General features: G+C 49.4%; 1 protein-coding gene across 1 annotated transcript in view; it reads left to right on the top strand.

The window, feature by feature from the left end:
* CCDC63 (coiled-coil domain containing 63) overlaps nucleotides 1-25,703 on the top strand; it is a 48,578-nt gene that overhangs the window by 21,562 nt on the left and 1,313 nt on the right. Inside the window, exons 7-11 of the mRNA XM_060249405.1 lie at nucleotides 2,825-3,006; nucleotides 7,302-7,519; nucleotides 13,829-13,903; nucleotides 15,813-16,005; nucleotides 21,046-21,243. Of these exons, the coding sequence (XP_060105388.1) occupies nucleotides 2,825-3,006; nucleotides 7,302-7,519; nucleotides 13,829-13,903; nucleotides 15,813-16,005; nucleotides 21,046-21,243 (866 nt within the window). The remainder of the gene's footprint in view (nucleotides 1-2,824; nucleotides 3,007-7,301; nucleotides 7,520-13,828; nucleotides 13,904-15,812; nucleotides 16,006-21,045; nucleotides 21,244-25,703) is intronic.

Genomic DNA, 25,703 nt, shown 5'->3' on the forward strand with positions numbered 1-25,703 from the left:
ATCTGCATCTCTAGCTGAGAAAAAGGGTAGGACGGAGTGTGGCACTTCCGAGAAGAAGGGGGGAATTGCCCTTAGAGGAGCAATCCAGAGGCAGACAAGGAACGAGGTGTTGACCTCAGGAGAGAAGCCACTGGCCTCACGATCCTAATTGTCTTCTCGTTGCCCCTGCAGGGTTTTCTTCTCTTCTTCTTTGTGCAGCAGACATTGCCCTTTCCAACAGCATCTATAAAACCCGCTCAGCAAGAAGTATGTTGGGCTACACCCTTTCTCTTCGCTGTTCTTTTTAAACTTGTGTCGAGCTGACCTCTTTGTGGAGGAGGATGCTGTCCGATTGCAGCTAATTGATATATACCAATTGTTGGTATAAAGTCCATAGTGCAAAGCATGATTAGAGCTGGAGCATCTATCCTGACAACTCTTGACAGGTCAGCCTGATGCAACCTTGGCAGAAAACAGGTTGGAGCAGGATTGTGCCTGGAAAGCACCTGCTGTGAGCCAGCACCTTTCATGGGCTGATGTAATTGGCTGACCAAATGTATATATGCTGAACAGTGCCAGACAAACTCTCTCTTACTCCAATGATTTACTGGCGAAGCACTTTGATCCACAGAGCTGTATATTTGCTCCACTGCACCACCTCTGTGAATGCCCTTGTATATAGTTGTATAATACACTATTTAACACTAGGTGCTGGTGTGTAGCTCATATTTTAACTCGCGACGACCCGGTGGCTTTTCGCTGCTCCCTGCACTCTGCACATGCTCTACTGACAGGCGACCCCGGAGGGTTTCCGAGGCAAGAGATGTTCAGAGGTGTTTGACCATTCCTTGCTTCTGCGTAGCAACTCTGGACTTTCTGGTGGTCTCCTATCCAGGCCTCACATTCAGCAGGAGCTCACAGGAGCCCAGCTCCTGAACCTTTCTGAGGGTTCCCCCTCCTCCTCCCCACCTACCTTGTCCATTGAATAGGAGGTGCAGCTGCATAACAATCCCTGGATTAGGAGAGCGGGCAGCCAGCCAGCCACCAGGGGCTTTGCCGCACCCCCAGCAGCCCTCATTAACCCCTGGAGAAGCCCACGCCACCCTTTCTCCACTTCTGATGTGATTTTGGCTTGCTTGCCTTTTGACTGGGGAAGGGGGGCGGCCCAGGAGGGCCCCAGGAGAGTGAGGCGTAATTGAGCTGGCTGGATCTCTAGCTAGTCCAAGCAGGCCTTGCTCACCCGGGGCTCTCCTTTCTTGCATCGGGACTCTTACCTGGGAGAATCGGGTTTGATTCCCCACTCCTCCACATGCAACTGATGGAATGGCCTTGGGTCAGCCGTAGCTATCGCAGGAGTTGTCCTTCAAAGGGCAGCTGCGGTGAGAGCTCTCTCAGCCCCACCCACCTCACAGGGTGTCTGTTGTGGGGGGAGAAGATAGAGGAGATTGTAAGCCATTCTGAGTCTCTGATTCAGAGAGAAGGGCGGGGTATAAATCTGCAGTCTTCTTCTTCTATGCAAAGTTCTTGCAAAAATATTTAAACACGAGCTATACGCAGACAGCCTAAGCACACTCTAGGCAGACTTGAAAAGCCGAAAATTGAAAGTCCATACATAGACTACTCATGACAAATGGAAGTGAAGTTCTTTTCTCCTTGCTCATGTGAAGTCTCAAAAGTTCAGTCCGGTAGTCCTGATATAAAGAGGCATGATGGATAGCTGGCAATACCAAGCTGTTTCCCAACAGGGCTTCATCAGGCGCGTAATTCTGGGACTGTCAATAAATAGCAAAACTTTATATGAACAAACAAGGTTGATACAGGTTGCTATTACTTACCAATTAATGGAGTCAAAAACTCACTTCCGAGTCTTGCAACAAGGCTGGCGTCTTCAGATTGCTCAGAAACCACCAATCATGTTATTTCCTGGACCTCCTGGCTATAATTATGCAGCGGTTTCAAGTTTTTAGCCTGAGACTAAATAGGATTCAATTGGCAACGGTTGTGACATGTCCCCCCCCCCCCCCCGCAGTTCATTAAAGAAATATACACGCATATCCAGAACAGATAAATAAAAATACAAATAATTCAAATAAATTAAACTCCAGTGTGCATTCCACTCTCACTCCAACGTGCATACTTATCACACTTCACAAATTATTGCTGCTATAAATCATTAGTCTTGAGTTGCATGTCTCCACATGCTTCTTAAAGAGACATCCTTACGATCCAACAGAAATTGCAACAATCACAAAAATTGCAACAATTGCAAAATGTAAAAAGCATGCATCCATATAGAATACAGGAGTGAGTCTCAGCATTCTGGGACATCGTGGGGAGGGGGCATTACGTCACTCTTTTATGTCTGTATCGGTGAATTGCCTTCTTGAATGGGATACTTCTCTTTATCTTAACCTGGGAGCTGTTCTCTGACCTCTCCTCTCTCTCTTTTGCTTTGTCGCTTTGTCCTCTCCATTTCTCAACATGGCCTTCCACGGAGACACAGGTCTCCTGTAGAGACAATAAATGTCCTCATATCCCCATGCACATGATTTCAGACAAGCTGGCCATTTGGGATAGGGAAAGGCTTCTCTCTCTTCTCTTCATGGCAACCTGAGTGTGGACTGAATCTACATTGAATAAACGTAAGCTAACTTTTTATTTTTTGCAAGATACTTCTTGGGGGATTTATTTAAAGCACGATATTGTGTTTCCGTGACTGGGCAAAGCTCTGCTTTGTTACCCAAATATCCCAACGCAAACACCCTGCAGGTAAGAGGAGGAGGGCCTAGCACCCTTCTCACGATGCAAGACCTTTCTCAGCCTCTAACCTCTCGCCCGCATGTAGGGTGGAAGCCCTCGCTAGGATTTCCGCCATGAAGGAAAGGCGCTGCAAGGACATTGCGCAGTTCAACATAGAGTACCGGGAGCTGGAAAGGGTCTACAACCACGAGACCAAACTGAAGGCGTTTATGTTTATCAAGCTGGTGGATCGCTCGGAGTTTGAAGAACAGGCCAAGAAAGAAGAAGGTAAAGGGGCTTTCTGATCTGCGTTGGACTCCTTAGCCACATTTGGTGTACAGTTTGGTGTAGTGGTTAAGTGTGCAGACTCTTAACTGGGAGAGCCAGGTTTGATTCCCCACTCCTCCACTTGCAGCTGCTGGAATGGCCTTGGGTCAGCCATAGCTCTGGCAGAGGTTGTCCTTGAAAGGGCAGCTGCTGTGAGAGCCCTCTCAGCCCCACCCACCTCACAGGGTGTCTGTTGTGGGGGAGGAAGGTAAAGGAGATTGTGAGCCGCTCTGAGACTCTGTTCTTGAAAGGACAGCTTCTGTGAGAGCCCTATCAGCCCCACCCACCTCACAGGGTGTCTGTTGTGGGGGAGGAAGGTAAAGGAGATTGTGAGCCGCTCTGAGATTCTGTTCTTGAAAGGGCAGCTGCTGTGAGAGCCCTCTCAGCCCCTCCCACCTCACAGGGTGTCTGTTGTTGGGGAGGAAGGGAAAGGAGATTGTGAGCCACTCTGAGACTCTGAAATTCGGAGTGGAGGGCGGGATATAAATCCGATATCTTCTTCACATGCAAATCATCAAAGCCCAGCACGTCCTAGGCATAGCTCGCCCCTGATGACTCTCACTGTAGTGAGTAAGAATATCTGACGAGGCCCAGATTCAAATCCTCGCTCAGCCCTTGAGGTGGATCGATGGCCCATGAGCCGTCACTGCCTATCAATGTAACCTATTTCACAGAGCTGTTTTGCGATTAAAAGGAGGGAGCACAGGGTCTTGTACGCCATCTTTGCTTTTGGAAGATGGGCTGGGTTAACATGGCAACACATCGAACATCAATCAGTGTTGAGCATCAGAACTTTGTCACCTTGATGCTTTTTAGAGGAGGGGTGAATTAATTGTCGTGTGCAGAGTAGCCAAGAGAACCTAAGATAGTCCAGCAGCCTGCAGTTCTAGCTCTTTTAGCATTATACACCACTAGGTGGTGAGCAGTGTTCCCTCTAAGCTGAGTTAGTGTGAGCTAGCTCACAGTTTTTTTAGCCTCCGGCTCACACATTTTTGTCTTCGTTCCGGAAAAATGGCCCCAAAGCACAATAAGCGATGCAGTCGCTCACAACTTGAATGCCGGGAGTTCATCAAAGTAGAATTTTTGCTCAGAAGGCTCCACGGCTTTGAGGGAGTATTGGCGACTTATTTTTAAGGCAAGAGACATTTCAGAGGTGGTTTGCCATAGCCTGCCTCTGCGTCACAACCCTGGTAGGCCTTGGAGGCCACCCTTCTGAATACTAGCCAAGGCCGGCCCTGCTTAGCTTCCGAGAACTGAAGAGATCAGGCTAGCCTGGGCTATCTGTGTTCCAGCATAAGAACTTAAGAGAAGCCCTGTTGGATCAGGCCAGTGGCCCCTCCACTCCAGTGGCCCCTCCACTCTGTGTCACATAAGAACACAAGAGAAGCCATGTTGGATCAGGCCAGTGGCCCCTCCAGTCCAACACTCTGTGTCACATAAGAACACAAGAGAAGCCATGTTGGATCAGGCCAGTGGCCCCTCCAGTCCAACACTCTGTGTCACATAAGAACATAAGAGAAGCCATGTTGGATCAGGCCAGTGGCCCTTCCAGTCCAACACTCTGTGTCACATAAGAACACAAGAGAAGCCATGTTGGATCAGGCCAGTGGCCCTTCCAGTCCAACACTCTGTGTCACATAAGAACATAAGAGAAGCCATGTTGGATCAGGCCAACGGCCCTTCCAGTCCAACACTCTGTGTCACATAAGAACACAAGAGAAGCCATGTTGGATCAGGCCAGTGGCCCATCCAGTCCAACACTCTGGGTCACAGAAGAACCTAAGAGAAGCCCTGTTGGATCAGGCCAATGGCCCATCCAGTCCAACACTCTGTGTCACATAAGAACATAAGAGAAGCCATGTTGGATCAGCCCAACGGCCCCTCCAGTCCAACACTCTGTGTCACATAAGAACATAAGAGAAGCCCTGTTGGATCAGGCCAACGGCCCCTCCAGTCCAACACTCTGTATCACATAAGAACACAAGAGAAGCCATGTTGGATCAGGCCAGTGGCCCATCCAGTCCAACTCTCTGGGTCACAGAAGAACCTAAGAGAAGCCCTGTTGGATCAGGCCAATGGCCCATCCAGTCCAACACTCTGTGTCACATAAGAACAGAAGAGAAGCCATGTTGGATCAGGCCAACGGCCCCTCCAGTCCAACACTCTGTGTCACATAAGAACATAAGAGAAGCCCTGTTGGATCAGGCCAACGGCCCCTCCAGTCCAACACTCTGTGTCACATAAGAACATAAGAGAAGCCCTGTTGGATCAGGCCAGTGGCCCCTCCAGTCCAACACTCTGTGTCACATAAGAACATAAGAGAAGCCCTCTTGGATCAGGCCAGTGGCCCATCCAGTCCAACACTCTGTGTCACATAAGAACATAAGAGAAGCCCTCTTGGATCAGGCCCATGGCCCTTTCAGTCCAACATTCTGTGTCACATAAGAACATAAGAGAAGCCCTGTTGGATCAGGCCAGTGGCCCTTCCAGTCCAACATTCTGTGTCACATAAGAACATAAGAGAAGCCCTGTTGGATCAGGCCAGTGGCCCATCCAGTCCAACACTCTGTGTCACATAAGAACATAAGAGAAGCCCTGTTGGATCAGGCCAGTGGCCCATCCAGTCCAACACTCTGTGTCACATAAGAACATAAGAGAAGCCCTCTTGGATCAGGCCAGTGGCCCTTCCAGTCCAACATTCTGTGTCACATAAGAACATAAGAGAAGCCCTATTGGATCAGGCCAGTGGCCCATCCAGTCCAACACTCCGTGTCATATAAGAACCTAAGAGAAGCCCTGTTGGATCAGGCCAGTGGCCCATCCAGTCCAACACTCTGTGTCACTTAAGAACATAAGAGAAGCCCTGTTGGATCAGGCCAGTGGCCCATCCAGTCCAACACTCTGGGTCTCATAAGAACATAAGAGAAGCCATGTTGGATCAGGCCAGTGGCCCATCCAGTCCAACACTCCATGTCACATAAGAACATAAGAGAAGCCATGTTGGATCAGGCCAGTGGCCCATCCAGTCCAACACTCCATGTCACATAAGAACATAAGAGAAGCCATGTTGGATCAGGCCAGTGGCCCATCCAGTCCAACACTCTGTGTCACATAAGAACCTAAGAGAAGCCATGTTGGATCAGGCCCATGGCCCATCCAGTCCAACACTCTGTGTCACATAAGAACCTAAGAGAAGCCATGTTGGATCAGGCCAGTGGCCCATCCAGTCCAACACTCTGTGTCACATAAGAACCTAAGAGAAGCCATGTTGGATCAGGCCAGTGGCCCATCCAGTCCAACCCTCTGTGTCACACAGTGGCCAAAACCCAGGTGCCATCAGGAGATCCATCAGTGGGGCCAGGACACTAGAAGCCCTCCCACTGTGCCCCCCCAAGTACCAAGAATGAAGAGCATCACAGTTCCAGACATAACAACATAAGAGAAGCCATGTTGGATCAGGCCAGTGGCCCATTCAGTCCAACACTCTGTGTCACACAGCAGCCAAAACCCAGGTGCCATCAGGAGATCCATCAGTGGGGCCAGGACACTAGAAGCCCTCCCACTGTACCTCCCCAAGCACCAAGAATACAGAGCATCACAGTTCCAGACATAAGAACATAAGAGAAGCCATGTTGGATCAGGCCAGTGGCCCATTCAGTCCAACACTCTTGTGTCGCACAGCAGCCAAAACCCAGGTGCCATCAGGAGATCCATCAGTGGGGCCAGGACACTAGAAGTTCTCCCACTGTGCCCCTGCCCCCCAAGTACCAAGAATGCAGAGCATCACAGCTCCAGTCATAAGAACGTAAGAGAAGCCATGTTGGATCAGGCCAGTGGCCCATCCAGTCCAACACTCTGTGTCACACAGTGGCCAAAAAACCCAGGTTCCATTAGTGTGCTAGCTCGCACTAATTCAACTTAGAGGGAACACTGGCAGTAGCCAAATGGCTTGCTCACAACTTTAATGCCAGTAGCTCATGAAGCAGAAGACTCCACAGCTTATACCAGGGGTGGCCAACGGTTGCTCTCCAGATGTTTTTTTGCCTACAACTCCCATCAGCCCCAGCCAGCATGGCCAATGGCTGGGGCTGATGGGAGTTAGGCAGAAAGCATCTGGAGAGCTCCCGTTGGCCACCCCTGGCTTAGAGGGAGCATTGGTTGGGTCAAATGCCATTTCTCTTTACCTTTCCACAAAGGCGGTTGGTGAGCTTCCTCATTGTGGGGCTCTGCCACCTGCCCTCTCGCCTCTCTTGCAGCCCTCAAGGCTCGGAAGCGCGCCAAGACCAAAGGCGAGAGCTTCGAGAGCTACGAGGTGGCCTACATGCGCTTGCTGAAGCTGACCGAGAACGGCGACATCGACCAGCTGGTGGAGGAGTTCGTGGAGAAGGAGGAGAAGAACTTTGCCTACTTCAGCTACGTCACGGAGCTGAACAACGACATGGAGCGGCTGCAGAAGAAAATTGAGGACATCCAGGTCAGAGCCTGTTTGAGGGCTGCCAAGTCCCCGGTGTCCTCCGGCGGGAGACACGACATCACCCGGAATTGGCGTCATCACAGTGGCAGTGCCGCGTGCGGCCGCTCTAGGCGATTCCGGGGAAATGCTATGGTTTCCCCGGATGCTCTAGCAATTTGGGAGGTGAAAACTCTATGGTACGATAGGAAATTAAGCAGAAGCGTTAGGCCTAGGATACCCAACATGGTGTGTTGGTTAGAGGGTTGGGTATACAAGATCCAGGTTCGAATCTCTACTCTGCCATGGAAACATGCTAGGTGACCTTGGGCCAGTCACTCTCTCTCAGCTAAAAAACTGTGGGCTAGCTCACACTGATTCAACTTAGAGGGAACATTGGCAGTAGCTTTAGTGCCAGTAGCTCATGAAACAGAAGTTTCTATGGTAAACAGAAAACTCTACGGTACAATAGGTACCATAGAGAGGGGATGTGTGTACCATACAGTTTTGTCCTCCCAGATTGCTATAGCACCCAGGAAAACCATAGTTTTTTCCTGGAAACACCTAGAGCTGCTGTGTGTGATGTCGCTGCCATGATGACATCACCCGCAAGTGACATCATCACGCCAGCAACATAGGGGGAGGTTCCCCCTGCCGACCCAATGTGGGCAGGCAGGTTGGGAACCTCCAGGGCTATCCTGTTTCTTGTGCCCTGCTGCTGCTGCTGCCCACGCTAGGCCTCTGGTTGCCAGCCCTCCCTCGAACTGGCCAAGCTTTCCGTGGAACACCAGTGACAGTTTTTCAAAAAATGATCCCAGAGCATTTTTTTAATACTTACAATTTATTAATTTTATATATAGCAACAATAAAATAACAAAACAACCAGATAAATAAAAATTAGTTATAACAAACATAACAGCAACAACAATAAAACCAGTATAGCACTATCAATCTACAAAGAGAGCCAGTTTGGTGTAGTGGTGAAGTGGGCGGACTCTTATCTGGCAGAACCGGGTTTGGTTCCCCATTCCTCCACATGCAGCTGCTGGAATGGCCTTGGGTCAGCCATAGCTCTCGCAGGAGTTGTCCTTGAAAGGGCAGCTTCTGTGAGAGCCCTCTCAGCCCCACCCACCTCCCATGGTGTCTGTTGTGGGGGGAGAAGACATAGGAGATTGTAAGCCACTCTGAGTCTGATTCAGAGAGAAGGGCGGGGTATAAATCTGCAGTCTTCTTCTTACTTCTTCAAATATATTAAGCAGATAATTACCATCACCTTCAGCTGACACAATTTAATTTAGTTATGCAAGTCAACTGTCGTCAATAAAATGCAAACTTTATATACTGTTTAGGAATTCCACCATATACGTCTTCATGCAAAGCAGCATAATCGGGTGGAATTCTAGCAGGAGCTCCTTTGCATATTAGGCCACATACCCTGATGTAGCCAATCCTTCAAGAGGTTACAAGGCTCTTTTTTGTAAGCTCTTGGAGGATTGGCTACATCAGGGGTGTGTGGCCTAATATGCAAAGGAGCACCTGCTGGAATTCCACCCTGGAGCATAATTTAAAAAGGGAAACCATTTCTCAACAAAATTATTTTCTTTCTTTGGTACCTCGTTTATATAGACTTGTGTAGCTAGTTTGTACATGGCAGCTACTTCCCGGATTCTTGTCAACCACTGTAATATTGTTGAACAAAGCAGGAGTCAAGGGCCACCTTTAAGACCAACCCATTTTTATTGAGAATGTCAGCTTTCGTGCGCTCTTCAGCACACTTCATCAGACGAGGAATCCGGCACAGTGAGCAAAGCCATACAGAGCTGAGCAGAGCCATTCATAGCTGGTAGGCAGTGGCCCAGACTGCAACATGGACAGATTTAAGAACCAATGACAGTGAAGTAAAATTATCTTGTAGGCAGTGGTTTAGAATGTAAAATGGTACAAGGACAGAACAGTAAAATTAACAAATGGAGCAAACCTTTGATCTGAGCATCATGAGCATGAGCTGGTACTTTTTCGTTTTTTCCCAATGTTGAGCAATCTGCATTTAGGCTGCTGATAGCAAGAAGGAAAGAAGTTCCCTTTTTGTTCTGTGACAACTTCAAATGAGGCCAGAAGTTTAACAGTACTGACTCCGTGTTCTACTGGAGAAAGTTTTTCTCCAGTAGAACACGGCACTTGAGCCCGAAAGAGTCTACAAACCCTAATGATGTTGCCAGCCGTGAAAACCTGAAATCTTTGATAGTACTGACTCCATTGTAAATGGTATTGAAAGGCATAACATTTCCTCTATAATACATAATACAGATTGCCTCCTAGACCATTTTAATAGACGAATGTGCCTCATTGCTGCCACCGTGCGGCCAGCGGAGAGATTGCAAGACAACGGTGGGTGTTTAGGAACGGATAGTTCGCCCAGCTGTTGTTGAGCTTGGGTGCAAATGAGTTGTTTGAATTCCACTGGGAAACGGCCCAGGTGGAAATTCCCCCCCCACAGAGTCCACTCGGAAACTCTGGACTCCATCGCAGAGTCCGGTCCACAACCAATCCAGAAACAGCTGCCGAAGTTTTGCCACCAATGCATGAATGGGACCGCGGTGTTGCCAAACAGATGATGTCACGATGACATCATATCCTGTTGCCTTGGCCCGTTTAGCACATGGAAGGGGATGTGCGTGAGAATGGGTTGGTAAATGGATCAGAATGACTGCTCCCGAAGCAGGGGCTTCTGGATGCAGGGCTGTGAGCTACCGAGGCTGGAACTGGCAGTTGGGTAACCAGGTTCCGGGGCTCGGTCCCTTTAGGGGCTTGCGAGTGCTTAGCGCTGCCATCTTTGCCTGCTCTCCCAGACCCAGTTTCAGCGCAGCTGCAGAGATACCTGGTGTGATCGAAGGCTGGAGAGTCAGCATTTTTCAGGGCAAACCAGGATTTGAGCAGAACAGAGTCCAGTGGCACCGTTAAGACCAACAAAGTTTTATTCCGGGCGTAAGTTTTGTGCGCGTGCCCCGAATTCAACTTCATTGGTCTTCAGGGTGCCCCTGGACTCAAACCTTGTTCTGCTGCGTCAGACCAACACGGCAACCCACCCGATTTTGAGTGATTGCATGCTTTGGTTTCATAAACAACCCGCATTTAAAATAAGCCCTGGGTTTGTGTGATACGTCAGCTGAATGTCAGATCTTTCAGCCGAGTGCCATAGATGGGATGCCGGCAAGGATTAGCTCCCAAAGTGATTTATAGGTAATAAAAGTCACATAAACAGCTTTTTTAAAGAAAGGCCAGAAGAATGAAAAGATCATGGAAAAACTGAAGTCCCAGCAAAAACAGTGAACTTGGGACTTTCTGCGTGCCAAGCAAATGCTCTGCCACTGAGCCGCAGGGCTTCCCCCCAGACAGGGCTGGTGCTTGATTTTCTGGTGTCCTAAGAGGGCAGTACTGCAGTTAGAGCTCTCTGCTCACGACCTGAGTTCGATCCCGGTGGAAGCTGGGTTCAGGTAGCCAGCTCCAGGTTGACTCAGCCTTCCATCCTTCCGAAGTCGGTCAAAGGATTCCTCAGCTTGCTGGGGGGAAAGTGGAGATGACTGGGGAAGGCAATGGCAAACCATCCGATAAAAAGTCTGCCGTGAAAAAGTTGCGAAAGCAACGTCACCCCAGAGTCGGAAACGACTGGTGCTTTCACAGGGGACCTTTCCTTTTGAAGAGCCCCGTGGCGCAGAGTGTTAAAGCTGCAATACTGCAGTCCTAAGCTCTGCTCACGACCTGAGTTCGACCCCAGCGGAAGCTGGTTTCCGGTAGCTGGCTCAGGTTGACTCAGCCTTCCATCCTTCCGTGGTCGGTCAAATGAGTCCCCAGCTTGCTGGGGGGAAAGCGTAGATGACTGGGGAAGGCAATGGCAAACCACCCCGTAAAAATTCTGCCGTTAAAACGTGAAAGCAACGTCACTCCAGAGTCAGAAACGACTGGTGCTTGCACAGGGGACCTTTCCTTTTGAAGAGCCCCGTGGCGCAGAGTGTTAAAGCTGCAATACTGCAGTCCTAAGCTCTGTTCACGACCTGAGTTCAATCCCAGCAGAAGCTGGTTTCTGGTAGCTGGTTGACAGCCTTCCATCCTTCTGAGGTCGGTCAAATGAGTCCCCAGCTTGCTGGGGGGGAAGTGGAGATGACTAGGGAAGGCAATGGCAAACCACCCCGTAAAAATTCTGCCGTGAAAACGTTGTGAAAGCAACGTCACTCCAGAGTCAGAAACGACTGGTGCTTGCACAGGGGACTACCTTTACCTTTTAGGTAAGTCACCCACTAGCAACCCCTCCCCCACCCCCTGGGATTATAAAACAAAATTGTAGCAAAAATGAAGAGCACCAAACTTGAAAATTTTCGCATTTTTTAATTTCCTGATACTTAATTTTAATTATGTTTAAAAAAATGTGATAAGTTATAAAAAAATTGCATACAGCAGTGAGAATATTGTTTGTGCAAAAATGGAAACACTGGGGACTGCCTACAAAGTAGGAACTGATCGGGAAAATTCTGGAGACAGCTGAGACGGACTGTCTATCTTCCTTACTTGGTGGCAAATCTAAGGAGGAAGCTAAAAAAACTTTGGGAGCTATTATATGGAGAGCCAGTTTGGTGTAGTGGTTAAGTGTGCGGACTCTTATCTGGGAGAACCGGGTTTGATTCCCCACTCCTCCACTTGCACCTGCTGGAATGGCCTTGGGTCAGCCATAGTTATCACAGAGGTTGTCCTTGAAAGGGCAGCTGCTGTGAGAGCAGGGTGTTTGTTGTGGGGGAGGAAGGTAAAGGAGATTGTGAGCCGCTCTGAGACTCTTCGGAGTGGAGGGCGGGATATAAATCCAATATCTTCATCTACCTCACAGGGTGTCTGTTGTGCGGGAGGAAGGTAAAGGAGATTGTGAGCCGCTCTGAGACTCTTCGGAGTGGAGGGCGGGATATAAATCCAATATCTTCTTCTTCTTCTTCTTATATATTTGGCTTGACACTCCTGGTTGATTTCCTAAATGCTGATATCTGGTGATAAATGCTACTGTTTGCTATCGTATATACTAGTATAAAGACCTAATCAAGATATGTATAAGCTAGAACAGGGGTGGCCAACGGTAGCTCTCCAGATGTTTTTGCCTACAATTCCCATCAGCCCCAGTCAGGCTGGGGCTGATGGGAGTTGTAGGCCAAAAACATCTGGAGAGCTACCCTTGGCCACTCCTGAGCTAGAACTTACAGTATCTATATAGCAGGGGTGGCCAAGGGTAGCTCTCCAGATGTTTTTGGCCTACAACTCCCGTCAGCCCCAGCCAGCATGGCCAATGGCTGGGGCTGATGGGAGTTGTAGGCCAAAAACATCTGGAGAGCTACCACTGGCCACCCTGCCATATAGTATTTGTTATGTTTAATGTCCTTTGAACGATTGAATCTTCGTTATCGCTTCATTGGTATTTTGATATGCGGAATGCAGCATTTCTTTATGTATTTTTATTTCTATCTGCTTTCTGTTCCTTTCTCCCCCTTCCCTTTTCTATAGAAACTTAATAATTAACTTTTAAACTAAAAAAGTTATTACAAATTGCGAGATGAAGTGCTTGCTGGCCAGGCCAGAAGGGCGGGTGGCAGGAGAGGATGAGATGGCAGCCCAAGGTGCATGTCGGGGAGAGGAGGGCAGCTTGGCTTCGCCAAGAATAGCTTGGTGGTGGGAGAGGGCGAGGCGGCAGCAGTCAGGAGCCAGAGTTGCACATCAGGGAGGGGGTGTCCAGCAGCGGCCCTAGGTCAGGTGGCACCCTAGGTGGGAGCCTACTTTGCCTATTCCCATGCACCAGCCCGGCCCCCAAGGGAGGTCTGATCCAATGCAGTTGCTATTACGTAACTCATCAGCCATTGAACCCTGCAAGCCCAGTGGTTGGCTGGCGTGCCATCTTGGAAACATACGTCATCAAGGTTAGGAAGAACTTCCTGACTGTTAGAGGGGTTCCTCAGTGGAACAGGCTTGCTCAGGAGGTGCTGGGCTCTCCTTCCTTGGAGGTTTGTAAAGAGAGGCGAGATGGCCATCGGACAGCAATGAAGATCTTGTGAATTTAGGGGGAGGTGTTTGTGAGTTTCCTGCATTGTGCGGGGGGTTGGACTGGATGACCATAGAGGTCCCTTCCAACTCTATGATTCTATAAGGTGCATCAGTATAATTCAACACAGCCATTGTCCTTTCAAGCCACAATATTCCCCTGAAGGCATTTTGGTCACATAGCCGGCTAGGAGACTCTAAAAGTTGCGAGGGTGCCTGCCTAGACCTCCAACCTTCCTCTGTGTGCTCTTCTGTTTTGCGTAGAACGAAATCTCTGAGCTGAAAGCCCAACACAAGAAGGCCGATGACATCCTTCGTAGCTCCATGAAGGTGGTGGAGGTGAGGAGAGGGAAGGGCTTCCTTTGTCATCTTTTTCCCCCAAGGCGGAAGCTGAGTTTCAGGCTCTATCTTTGGCCTACATGGCTCAGCCAGACTGGAGTGTGGGTGCTGGAAGGAATCGTCCCTCAGTGCCCCAAGGGCAAATGACAGTGCTTATTCAAAAGCTGCCTTGTGGGTTGGACTGCAGCAGAGCCGGATTAACAATTAGGCCAAGTAGGCACTGGCCTATGGGCCCCCATGCCTTTACGGGCCACAGTTGGCTCCCCCCCAGTTTCCCCCCTGCTTGCAGCCCTTCCAGCCTGCACACACAGCCAGCGACTGAGCCGCTCTTTGCCAGACTTGCCTGGTGCGGCTGCTGCTGGCGTTGTCACCAAGTTTGCCTCTCTCTGCCTCTTCCCCGCAGCTTTGTCAAAGGGGCTTTTGAGAAGGGGCTCAGGCTGCAGCAGGGGACGTGGGCAGTGGGGTGGGCACTCAGATGCTAAGATAATTTGTGAGGCCCCCCCCCCCCCCCAAGATTTCATCTTCCTAGGGGCCTCCGCAGGGTTTTGGGGCTGGAATTAGAACTGATCTTTTATTAGTCTTCCTGACATTGTTAAAAGGCTATGATCTACTGGGAAACGATACAGGAAATGTTGTTTTTTTTTTCCCTTGGAAAAAATGTTTTTAATACGAACATTTTTAAAATCTAGATTTTTCCTCCCTTTTTTAAAAAGACTTTTGATGTCTGTTTGAACGGATTAAAAAGCTGGACACTTGAATTTTTCTATCGTTATTGTTGCTAGAATTGTATATGCCGATAGCGTCAGAAGATAAACATGTCCACAAAAGAAGAATTTATAGAGAAAACCCTGGAAACAACAGAAGTGGATATATTGTTAGACTTCTTGCAAGAATATAGTAAATTTGATCTTAGAAAGTCACAGTTAGTAAACAGCACGTATTAAAGTATAAGGATAGGATAGAGTGTTAGAATTGCATGCAACTTTTCCAATATTACAATGGTAGCATTTTTATAGATCGTAATGGAGATATGTAATCATAGTAATATAAATAATTATAATCTGTATGTAAATTAACATTTTGACCCTAGGGGTCCCTTCCAACTCTATGATTCTAACTTCCTTTCTTCACAGTTTCCCATGATTTTTCCTTGTAATTCAGTAAAATCATAGAAAACGAATTATTTTTTTATTTCTCGTATTTATTAGAACTGAACTCCAGGGTACCAGTTTGGTGTAGTGGTTAAGTGCACAGACTCTTATCTGGGAGAACCGGGTTTGATTCCCTGCTCCTCCACTTGCAGCTGCTGGAATGGCCTTGGGTCAGCCAGAGCTCTGGCAGAGGTTGTCCCTGAAAGGACAGCTTTTGTCAGAGCTCTCTCAGCCCCACCCACCTCACAGGGTGTCTATTGTGGGGGGAGGAGATAAAGGAGATTGCAAGCTGCTCTGAGTCTCTGATTCAGAGAGAAGGTTGCGGTATAAATCTGCAATTCCTTCTTCTTCTTCTACGGAGATCAGCCTTCACCCTGGAGGAAATGGCAACTTTGGGAAATGGACTGCATGGAATAATATTTCCACTGGGCTCCCCGAATTCTGCCCTCCACACACACTCACATGAACCATACCCTCGGTCCACCAAGACCAGCAATGGCTCTCCAGGGTCCCAGACAGAGGTCTTTCCCATCACCTCCTGTCTGATACTTTTAAGTGGAGATGCCGGGGATTGAAGCTGGGGCCTTCTGCACATCAAGCAGATGCTCTGCCACTGAGCCGCAGCCCCTCTTCAGGTTCTATCCCCAAATCTCCAGGAATTTCCCAACCCGGAGTAGGCAACCCTACTTGAGAGGCTCCCATCTTGACTACACACCACGTGGTCCAGATTGCCTTGACGTTTCTCCTCCGCCCAACAGGACAAGTTGCAGAAGACCCAGGAAGATGCCAACATGTACGAGTACAAGCTGAAAGAGAGCAGCAAGATCCTCGACCAGCTGAAATCGGCCGTGGGCTTCCTCTTCGAGCAAACGGGCTGCGACGCGACCAAGATCAAGGAGCACCTGGGCGAGACCGGAGAGATCACCGACCAGAATCTGATGCAATATTTCAGTGAGTAGCCCAGCAGGCACTGCCCGGCTTCGCTGGTCTCTCGGGACCCCAGAGGTGGGGCTTTGCATGGGATGGAAATAGGGTTGCCAGCTCCAATTCAGGAAACATCTGGGGTCTTTGGGGGTAGAGCCAGGAGACACTGGGAGTGGAGCCAGTAGCAAGTTGAACAAGCACAGTAGAACGCCAAAGGAAGTTCTGGCCATCACATTTAAAGGGACCGCACACCTTCTCAATGCCTTCCTTCCATTCGAAATAACGATGACTAGGGGCACCTTTTGAAACTTGGGAAGTGTTTTGGGGAGAGGCATCAGATGCCATGCAGCAAATTTGGTGCCTCTACCTCAACAAACAGCCCCCGTAGAGCCCCAGATACCCTCAGATCAGTTCTCCATTATTTGTTGTCAGTCAGTCCAACTCTTTGCGACCCCATGGGCAAAGTCACGCCAGGCCCTCCTGTCTTCCACCATCTCCATTATACCCTATGGAAATCGGGAATGATGGAGTGCCCCACAGACATTTCCCTCCACCCACCCACCCACCCCACTCTCTGATGACCTTGAAGTGGGGAGAGGGCCTCCAAACCGGGGGATCCCCTCCCCCCACCTGGAGAAAAGCAGACTGTGAGGGAAGATCTTTTGAGGTTTTCTCCAGAGCTAATGTCACAGGAATGCGGTATGCTGGAAGTTGATAAGTGGAACATGTCTCTCAGACGAAGACATTTGAAACAGTATTACAGGCTTTAAGAACATAAGAACATAAGAGAAGCCATGTTAGATCAGGCCAATGGCCCATCCAGTCCAACATTCTGTGTCACACAGTGGCAATTTTTTTTTTAATATATATATTAAAAGAGAGCAGCAAGATCCTCGACCAGCTGAATATATATACACACGTACACACACACACACACACACTGTGGCTAATAGCCACTGATGGACCTCTGCTCCATATTTTTATCTAAACCCCTCTTGAAGGTGGCTATGCTTGTAGCTGCCACCACCTCCTGTGGCAGTGAATTCCACATGTTAATCACCCTTTGGGTGAAGAAATACCTCCTTTTATCCGTTTTAACCTGTCTGCTCAGCAATTTCATCGAATGCCCACGAATTCTTGTATTGTGAGAAAGGGAGAAAAGTACTTCTTTCTCTACTGAGCCTGCTTCGGCAGGGGAGGGCGGGGTACAAATAAAATTTATTATTATTTATTATTATTACTTTCTCCATCCCATGCATTATCTTGTAAACCTTTATCATGTCACCCCGCAGTCGACGTTTCTCCAAGCTAAAGAGCCCCAAGCGTTTCAACCTTTCTTCATAGGGAAAGTGCTCCAGCCCTTTAATCATTCTAGTTGCCCTTTTCTGGACTTTCTCCAATGCTATAATATCCTTTTTTAGGTGCGGCAACCAGAACTGCACACAGTACTCCAAATGAGACCGCACCATCGATTTATACAGGGGCATTATGATACTGGCTGATTTGTTTTCAATTCCCTTCCTAATAATTCCCAGCATGGCGTTGGCCTTTTTTATTGCAATCGCACACTGTCTTGACATTTTCAGTGAGTTATCTCCCATGACCCCAAGATCTCTCTCTTGGTCAGTCTCTGCCAGTTCACACCCCATCAACTTGTATTTGTAGCTGGGATTCTTGGCCCCAATGTGCATTACTTTGCACTTGGCCACATTGAACCGCATCTGCCACGTTGACGCCCACTCACCCAGCCTCAACAGATCCCTTTGGAGTTCCTCACAATCCTCTCTGGTTCTCACCACCTTTACTGTCAGAGGCTTATGACTATCCACTATATATTAAACGTCTTTAAAGAAAGGAAGTTTAAAGCAACGTCTTGACATCATAAATTCTTTGCTGAAGAACAAGAATTATCTGCAATCGCAACACATTTGACGCTGGCACTTTAATTGTCCCCCGGAGTCGGGTGCATAGTCTTCAAGTATTTCAAGCTGGATATGGACATGATTAACTGCGAGCACTTTTGAATATTTATTCCTTGTACTTTATATTTTGTATTTTTGATAGTATGCTGTAATATGTAATTACATGTAATACTGTGTGAAGCGGAAGTGTTCAATTATCTATTACCATTTTGAAATATTTTTCATTTATTTTTCGTTATTTTTCCACAGGTTTTGTTGTTGTTGGTTGAGTCATTTTCTGTGGAACTCTAGGCTTTTCATTCACCCACCTGAACATATGAACATATGAAGTTGCCTTATACTGAATCAGACCTTTGGTCCATCAAAGTCAGTATTGTCTTCTCAGACTGGCAGCGGCTCTCCAGGGTCTCAAGCTGAGGTTTTTCACACCTATTTGCCTGGACCCTTTTTTGGAGATGCCAGGGATTGAACCTGGGACCTTCTGCTTACCAAGCAGATGCTCTACCACTGAGCCACTGTCCCTCCCCTAACTGGCAGTGGCTCTCCAGGGTCTCAAGCTGAGGTTTTTTCACACCTACTTGCCTGGACCCTTTTTTGGAGATGCCAGGGATTGAACCTGGGACCTTCTGCTTACCAAGCAGATGCTCTACTACTGAGCCACTGTCCCTCCCCTAACTGGCAGTGGCTCTCCAGGGTCTCAAGCTGAGGTTTTTTCACACCTACTTGCCTGGACCCTTTTTTGGAGATGCCAGGGATTGAACCTGGGACCTTCTGCTTACCAAGCAGATGCTCTACCACTGAGCCACCGTCCCTCCCCTAACTAGCAGTTGCTCTCCAGGGTCTCAAGCTGAGGTTTTTCACACCAATTTGCCTGGACCCTTTTTTTGGAGATGCCAGGGATTGAACCTGGGACCTTCTGATTCCCAAGCAGATGCTCTACCACTGAGCCACCGTCCCTCCCCAGTCCCCTGGGAACTGGCAACCCCTGATGGAAAGGGCACAGGGCTGTGGCTCTCTGGTGGGGCACGTGATTTGCAGGCCAAAGGTCCTAGGTTCAATTCCTGGCATCTCAAATGAGATATGCAGGAGGCAGGGGCCGGGAAGGGTCTTTTTCTGCTTGGGACCCAGGGAAGCAACTGCTAGTGTGGGCAGGCGGTCCCAAGTTTCAGGCAGCGTTGGGTGCTCAGTCTGAGGAAGGGGAGGCATCAGGTAGGGTTGCCAACTCCGGGTTGAGAAATTCCTGGAGATCTGGGAGGGGGGGTGGAGCCTGGAGAGGGTGAAGTTTGGGGAGAGGAGGGACCATAGTAGAGTATAACGTCATCGTGTCCACCCTCCAAAGTAGTCCTTTTTCTCCAGAGGAGCTGATCATTGTAGTCTGGGGATCAGCTATGATTCCAGGAGGTCTCCAGGCCTCACCAGGAGGTCACCCAGCATTGAGTTTAGTTTAGTTTAGTTTAGTTCAATTTATATCCCTCCTTCCCCACCAAAGTAGGCTCAGGGTGGCCCCCAGTTCATAGTGATGAAAACATCAATATAAAAACGTTAGGCAGCAATCAGGTGCTATTACAGTACAAATTAACCTCGGACAGTTCCGCAAGGCCTGCAAGACTGTCCTCTTCTGGTTAGCATACAACTAACTGGCACTTGAGAACTTCGGAGGAAGCCCATCACCATCAGATTAACACCAAATTAATAGACTGTTTCTATTCCTTTGTCTTAACTGTCTTAACTGAAACGCTTGGGACTCTTTAGCTTGGAAAAACGTCGACCGCGGGGTGACATGATAGAGGTTTACAAGCTTATGCATGGGATGGAGAAAGTAGAGAAAGAAGTCCTTTTCTCCCTTTCTCACAATACAAGAACTCGTGGGCATTCGATGAAATTGCTGAGCAGTCGGGTTAGAATGGATAAAAGGAAGTCCTTCTTCACCCAAAGGGTGATTAACATGTGGAATTCACTGCCGGTGGTGGCGGCCACAAGCATAGCCGGCTTCAAGAGGGGGTTAGATAAAAATATGGAGCAGAGGTCCATCAGTGGCTATAAGCCACGGTGTGTGTGTGTGTGTGTGTGTGTATATATATAAATTTTTGCCACTGTGTGACACAGAGTGTTGGACTGGATGGGCCATTGGCCTGATCCAACTTGGCTTCTCTTATGTTCTTATGTGACACAGAGTGTTGGACTGGATGGGCCATTGGCCTGATCCAACATGGCTTCTCTTATGTTCTTATGTGACACAGAGTGTTGGACTGGATGGGCCATTGGCCTGATCCAACATGGCTTCTCTTATGTTCTTATGTGACACAGAGTGTTGGACTGAATGGGCCATTGGCCTGATCCAACATGGCTTCTCTTATGTGACACAGAGTGTTGGACTGGATGGGCCACTGGCCTGATCCAACATGGCTTCTCTTATGTGACACAGAGTGCTGGACTAGATGGGCCATTGGCCTGATCCAGCATGGCTTCTCTTATGTTCTTATGTGACACAGAGTGTTGGACTGGATGGGCCATTGGCCTGATCCAACATGGCTTCTCTGATGTTCTTATGTGACACAGAGTGTTGGACTGGATGGGCCATTGGCCTGATCTAACATGGCTTCTCTTATGTTCTTAATGGTCTTAATTGTTTTAATGGCTGTAAATTATTGAATATGTATTTTAATACCTATTAATTTTATTGTTTTATGCTTTTATGTTGCAAGCCACCCTGAGCCCGCCTTGGTGGGGAGGGCGGGATATAAATCAAATAAATAAATAAGCCGGCGGCATTCAGTAGTCTTAATAGGAACCATCTAGTGACCTCTAGTGAGCCCCGTGGTGCAGAGTAGTAAAGCTGCAGCACTGCAAACTCTCTGCTCATGACCTAAGTTTGATCCCGGCGGAAGCTGGGTTTTCAGGTAGCCGGCTCCAGGTTGACTCAGCCTTCCCTCCTTCCGAGGTTGGTCAAATGAGCACCCAGCTTGCTGGGGGGAAAGTGTAAAAGACTGGGGAAGGCAATGGTAAACCACCCCGTTAAAAGTCTGCCGTGAAAATGTCATGATGTGATGTCACCCCAGACTCGGAAACGACTGGTGCTTGCACTGGGGACTCCCTTTGCCTTTATAGTGACCTCTAAGGCATTCCTGCTCTTTCCTCCGGGCAGGCATCGTCGAGAAGAAGAGCAACGACCTTTTGCTGATCGAATCCTTCTTGCGCTACAAGGAGGTCGAGGGAGAGCTGGACACAGTCCCCCTCTTGAACCCGTTTCTGGGCGGCTCTGCCTTACTGAAAAAGCTGGAGGCCGTCAAAATAACCCCACCGTCTGCTGCCGCGCATCCCTTTGCGGACCTCTTGGAGCCTCGTAAGTAGCCACAGTGCCTGCAGGACAGGGCAAGAGCCGGGGGAAAGCTGGCCAGATGGGATGTCTCTGGATCCTGGCACAAAGAGGCCAGACCCATCACTCTCTGCTTGCTCCTTCCCCAACAGATGTCTGCCCTGGTCCTGTTGACCAGACAGATGCAGGGAGTTTCGTACTCAGAACTCAACCCCCAGACTTCTTTGGGCTCAGGGCTCTTTTTGTAGCAGGAACTCCTTTGCCTTTTAGGCCACGCCCCGCTGATGTAGCCAATCCTCCAAGAGCTTACAGGGCTCTTCGTACAGGGCCTACTGTAAGCTCCAGGAAGATTGGCTCCATCAGTGGGGTGTGGCCTAATATGCAAAGGAGTTCCTGCTACAAAAAAGCCCTCGTTGGGCTCATTTTGGTTTGGGATCATAATGCAGAGAGGGGGGGGGTGCTTAAGCCCTCCTCCTGATGGTTTTTCTGACCTGAACCCTTAGACCCAGGGTGGCGTGATGGGTAAGAGTGTCGAACCAAATCTGGAAGATGGAGGTTTGAATTCTGACTTGTGCCATAGAAGCTTGCTGGGTGACCTTGGGCAAGTCACCCTCTCTCAGTCCAACCTATCTTGCAGGGTTGTTGTTGGGAGGGAAAAATGCAGGAGAGGCGGATGATGTTAGCTGCTGTGGGTCCCCTTTGGGGAGAAAGTCAGGCTGGAAAGAAGAAGACTGCAGATTTAGACCCCGCCCTTCTCTCTCAATCAGAGACTCAGAGCGGCTTACAATCTCCTATAACTTCTCCCCCCACAACAGACACCCTGTGAGGTGGGTGAGGCTGAGAGGGTTCTCACAGCAGCTGCCCTTTCAAGGACAACTCCTACAAGAGCTATGGTTGCCCCAAGGCCATTCCAGCAGCTGCAAGTGGAGGAGTGGGGAATTCAACCCGGTTCTCCCAGATAAGAGAGCTCTGGCTGACCCAAGGCCATTCCAGCAGGTGCAAGTGGAGGAGTGGGGAATCAAACCCGGTTCTCCCAGATAAGAGAGCTATGGCTGACCTAAGGCCATTCCAGCAGCTGCAAGTGGAGGAGTGGGGAATCAAACCCAGTTCTCCCAGATAAGAGAGCCATGGCTGACCCAAGGCCATTCCAGCAGCTGCAAGTGGAGGAGTGGGGAATCAAACCCGGTTCTCCCAGATAAGAGTGCCTTGACTGACCCAAGGCCATTCCAGCAGGTGCAAGTGGAGGAGTGGGGAATCAAACTCAGTTCTGCCAGATAAGAGCGTCATGGCTGACCCAAGGCCATTCCAGCAGCTGCAAGTGGAGGAGTGGGGAATCAAACTCAGTTCTCCCAGATAAGAGAGCTCTGGCTGACCCAAGGCCATTCCAGCAGGTGCAAGTGGAGGAGTGGGGAATCAAACCCTGTTCTCCCAGATAAGAGAGCTATGGCTGACCTAAGGCCATTCCAGCAGCTGCAAGTGGAGGAGTGGGGAATCAAACCCAGTTCTCCCAGATAAGAGAGCCATGGCTGACCCAAGGCCATTCCAGCAGCTGCAAGTGGAGGAGTGGGGAATCAAACCCGGTTCTCCCAGATAAGAGTGCCTTGACTGACCCAAGGCCATTCCAGCAGGTGCAAGTGGAGGAGTGGGGAATCAAACTCAGTTCTGCCAGATAAGAGAGCTCTGGCTGACCCAAGGCCATTCCAGCAGCTGCAAGTGGAGGAGTGGGGAATCAAACCCTGTTCTCCCAGATAAGAGAGCTATGGCTGACCCAAGGCCATTCCAGCAGCTGCAAGTGGAGGAGTGGGGAATCAAACTCAGTTCTCCCAGATAAGAGAGCTCTGGCTGACCCAAGGCCATTCCAGCAGGTGCAAGTGGAGGAGTGGGGAATCAAACCCGGTTCTCCCAGATAAGAGTCCGCACACTTCACCACTACACCAAACTGGCTCTCAGGAGACAGACACCCTGTGAGGTGGGTGGGGCTGGAGAGGGCTCTCCCAGCAGCTGCCCTTTCAAGGACAACCTCTGCCAGAGCTATGGCTGACCCAAGGCCATCCCAGCAGGTGCAAGTGGAGGAGTGGGGAATCAAAACTGGTTCTCCCAGATAAGAGTCCGCACACTTCACCACTACACCAAACTGGCTCTCAATACAAGAAATGCAACAAACTGTCCTGGGAAGCTATTGTTTCCTCCGGGACAGACTTAGATATACTGACGGGGTATATCTCTGTTTTCTCAGTGGGGTAGATAGCCACTCCCTGGGGCTGGTTGAGATTGCAAAAAGTCCACGGGGGAGTGGCTGAAGCCTGTTCTTCCCGTGGCTCTGGTTCCAGTCTGGACTGGGCTGTCGTTCGCCTGTGAGTTAAGTTTCAACAGGGAGCTCCTAGCGCATGCGTGGTTGACAAGAACATGGTGAGTGGGGGGCTGCAAGATCCATTCATTGCGCAGCTGGACCTTCAGTCTCCCCCTGGTCCCTCTTTTGCCCAGGCAACTGGCGAAACCCCTGCCTGATACCCCTCCCAGGGCCATCTCAAGACCCACCGTGTCTTAAAACAGGATGCTGTGTGGACATATGGACATCTGAAGCTGCCTTCTACTGAATCAGACCCTCGGTCCATCAAAGTCAGTATTGTCTTCTCAGACTGGCAGCGGCTCTCCAGGGTCTCAAGCTGAGGTTTTTCATACCTATTTGCCTGGACCCTTCTTAGTTGGAGATGCCGGGGATTGAACCTGGGACCTTCTGCTTCCCAAGCAGATGCTCCACCACTGAGCCACTGTCCCTCCCCTCACAGTATTGTCTTCTCAGACTGGCAGCGGCTCTCCAGGGCCTCAAGCTGAGGTTTTTCACACCTATTTGCCTGGACCCTTTTTTGGGGATGCCAGGGATTGAACCTGGGACCTTCTGCTTCCCAAGCAGATCCTCCACCACTGAGCCACTGTCCCTCCCCTCACAGTCTTGTCTACTCAGACTGGCAGCGGCTCTCCAGGGTCTCAAGCTGAGGTTTCTTCACACCTATTTGCCTGGAGCCTTTTTTGGAGATGCCAGGGGTTGAACCTGGGACTTTCTGCTTACCAAGCAGATGCTCTACCCACCGAGCCACCGTCCCTCCCCTAAAAAGCATATAGTATAGTGTGGGAAAAGCATATAGTAACTTAAAGTGGGACCAGATTGCAAAATTCTGTCATCTCTGAAAATGGTAAAAAAGAAGCCCTAGATCAGGAATAGCCAAATTTATTTAAAGTAATAGCCACATAGAATAAATGTCAGATGTTTGAGAGCCCCAAGACAGGGAGGAAGGAAGGAAGGAAGGAGAAGGAAGGGAGGAAGGAAGGAAGGAAGGAAGGAAGGAAGGAAGGAAGGAAGGAAGGAAGGAAGGAAGGAAGGAAGGAAGGAAGGAAGGAAGGAAGGAAGGAAGGAAGGAAGGAGATGCTTGGAGATTGTTGGTCATTGCCTGTCTCTGTGTCACAACACTGGACTTCCTTGGTGGTCTCCCAAGGACTGACCTTGCTTAGCTCCCAAGATCTGACAAGACTTGGCTACGTTGGACCCTCCAGGTCAAGGCCAGAGATGTTCAGAGGCTTCTGCGTAGCAGCCCTGGACTTCCTTGGGGATCTCTCATCCAAGCACTAACCAGCGCCCGCTTAGCTTCCGAGCTCTGACAAGCGCTGGCTAGCCTGGGATCGTACCTAGATTGTATCTAGCTCACGTAGCAAATTTGAAAACAACAGCACAACCCAGTTGTGCAATAGCTTGTTCTTAGGGCCAGCTGCAGTCTCACAAAACAGTATGCAACCTTTTGAGTTTCGCAGGAGTCAGGCAGGGTGTTCAAATCCCAAAAAAGCAAACGGGGAAGGGGGGGAGATTGGAAGGAGCCAAAGATGCTGATGGGCAGGATGGAGAAAAGCTTCAGGACTTCCAGCGCGTAGCAGCTTGAAAAGGAATAAAGGGGTGCGTGGAGAACTTAATAGGATTTGGTGTTTCTGGGTCACAACGGGCTTTAAGCTGCACCGAAGGATAGAGGAGTCAAAAGAAATGCAGTGAATGTGCACTTTCCTTTGAGAACATCAAAGTCAGCAGTTGATCGAATGCCTTTCGTCACTCATAGGGACTGAGGGGTCCTTGCGAAGCAGAAAGCAGGAGAAAAGGGGGGCAGCCTTCGCATCAGTGCGTTTGTGTCGTTAAGTGCTTCTGGCTTCTATGGACCCTGTGGATTAATGCCCTTCGGAATGTCTGGTTGTTCAGGTCTGGCAAACAGAGGGCTGTGGCTTTCTTGACAGAGCCGATCCATCTCGTGTCGGCTCTTACTTTTTCCATGCTGCCTTCAGCTTCTCGTGGCACGATTGTCTTTTCCAGCAAGTCTTGACTTCTCGTAATGGGATCAAAGTGCAACCAATTCAGTTTGGTCGTCTCAGCTTCCAGGGAGAGGCCAGGCTGGATTTGGTCTAGAACTCACTGATTTGGCTTTTTTGGCGGCCCAGCGTATCTGTCA

Source organism: Heteronotia binoei, chromosome 11 (assembly GCF_032191835.1).
Source record: "Heteronotia binoei isolate CCM8104 ecotype False Entrance Well chromosome 11, APGP_CSIRO_Hbin_v1, whole genome shotgun sequence".
NCBI classification, from domain to species: Eukaryota; Metazoa; Chordata; class Lepidosauria; order Squamata; family Gekkonidae; genus Heteronotia; species Heteronotia binoei.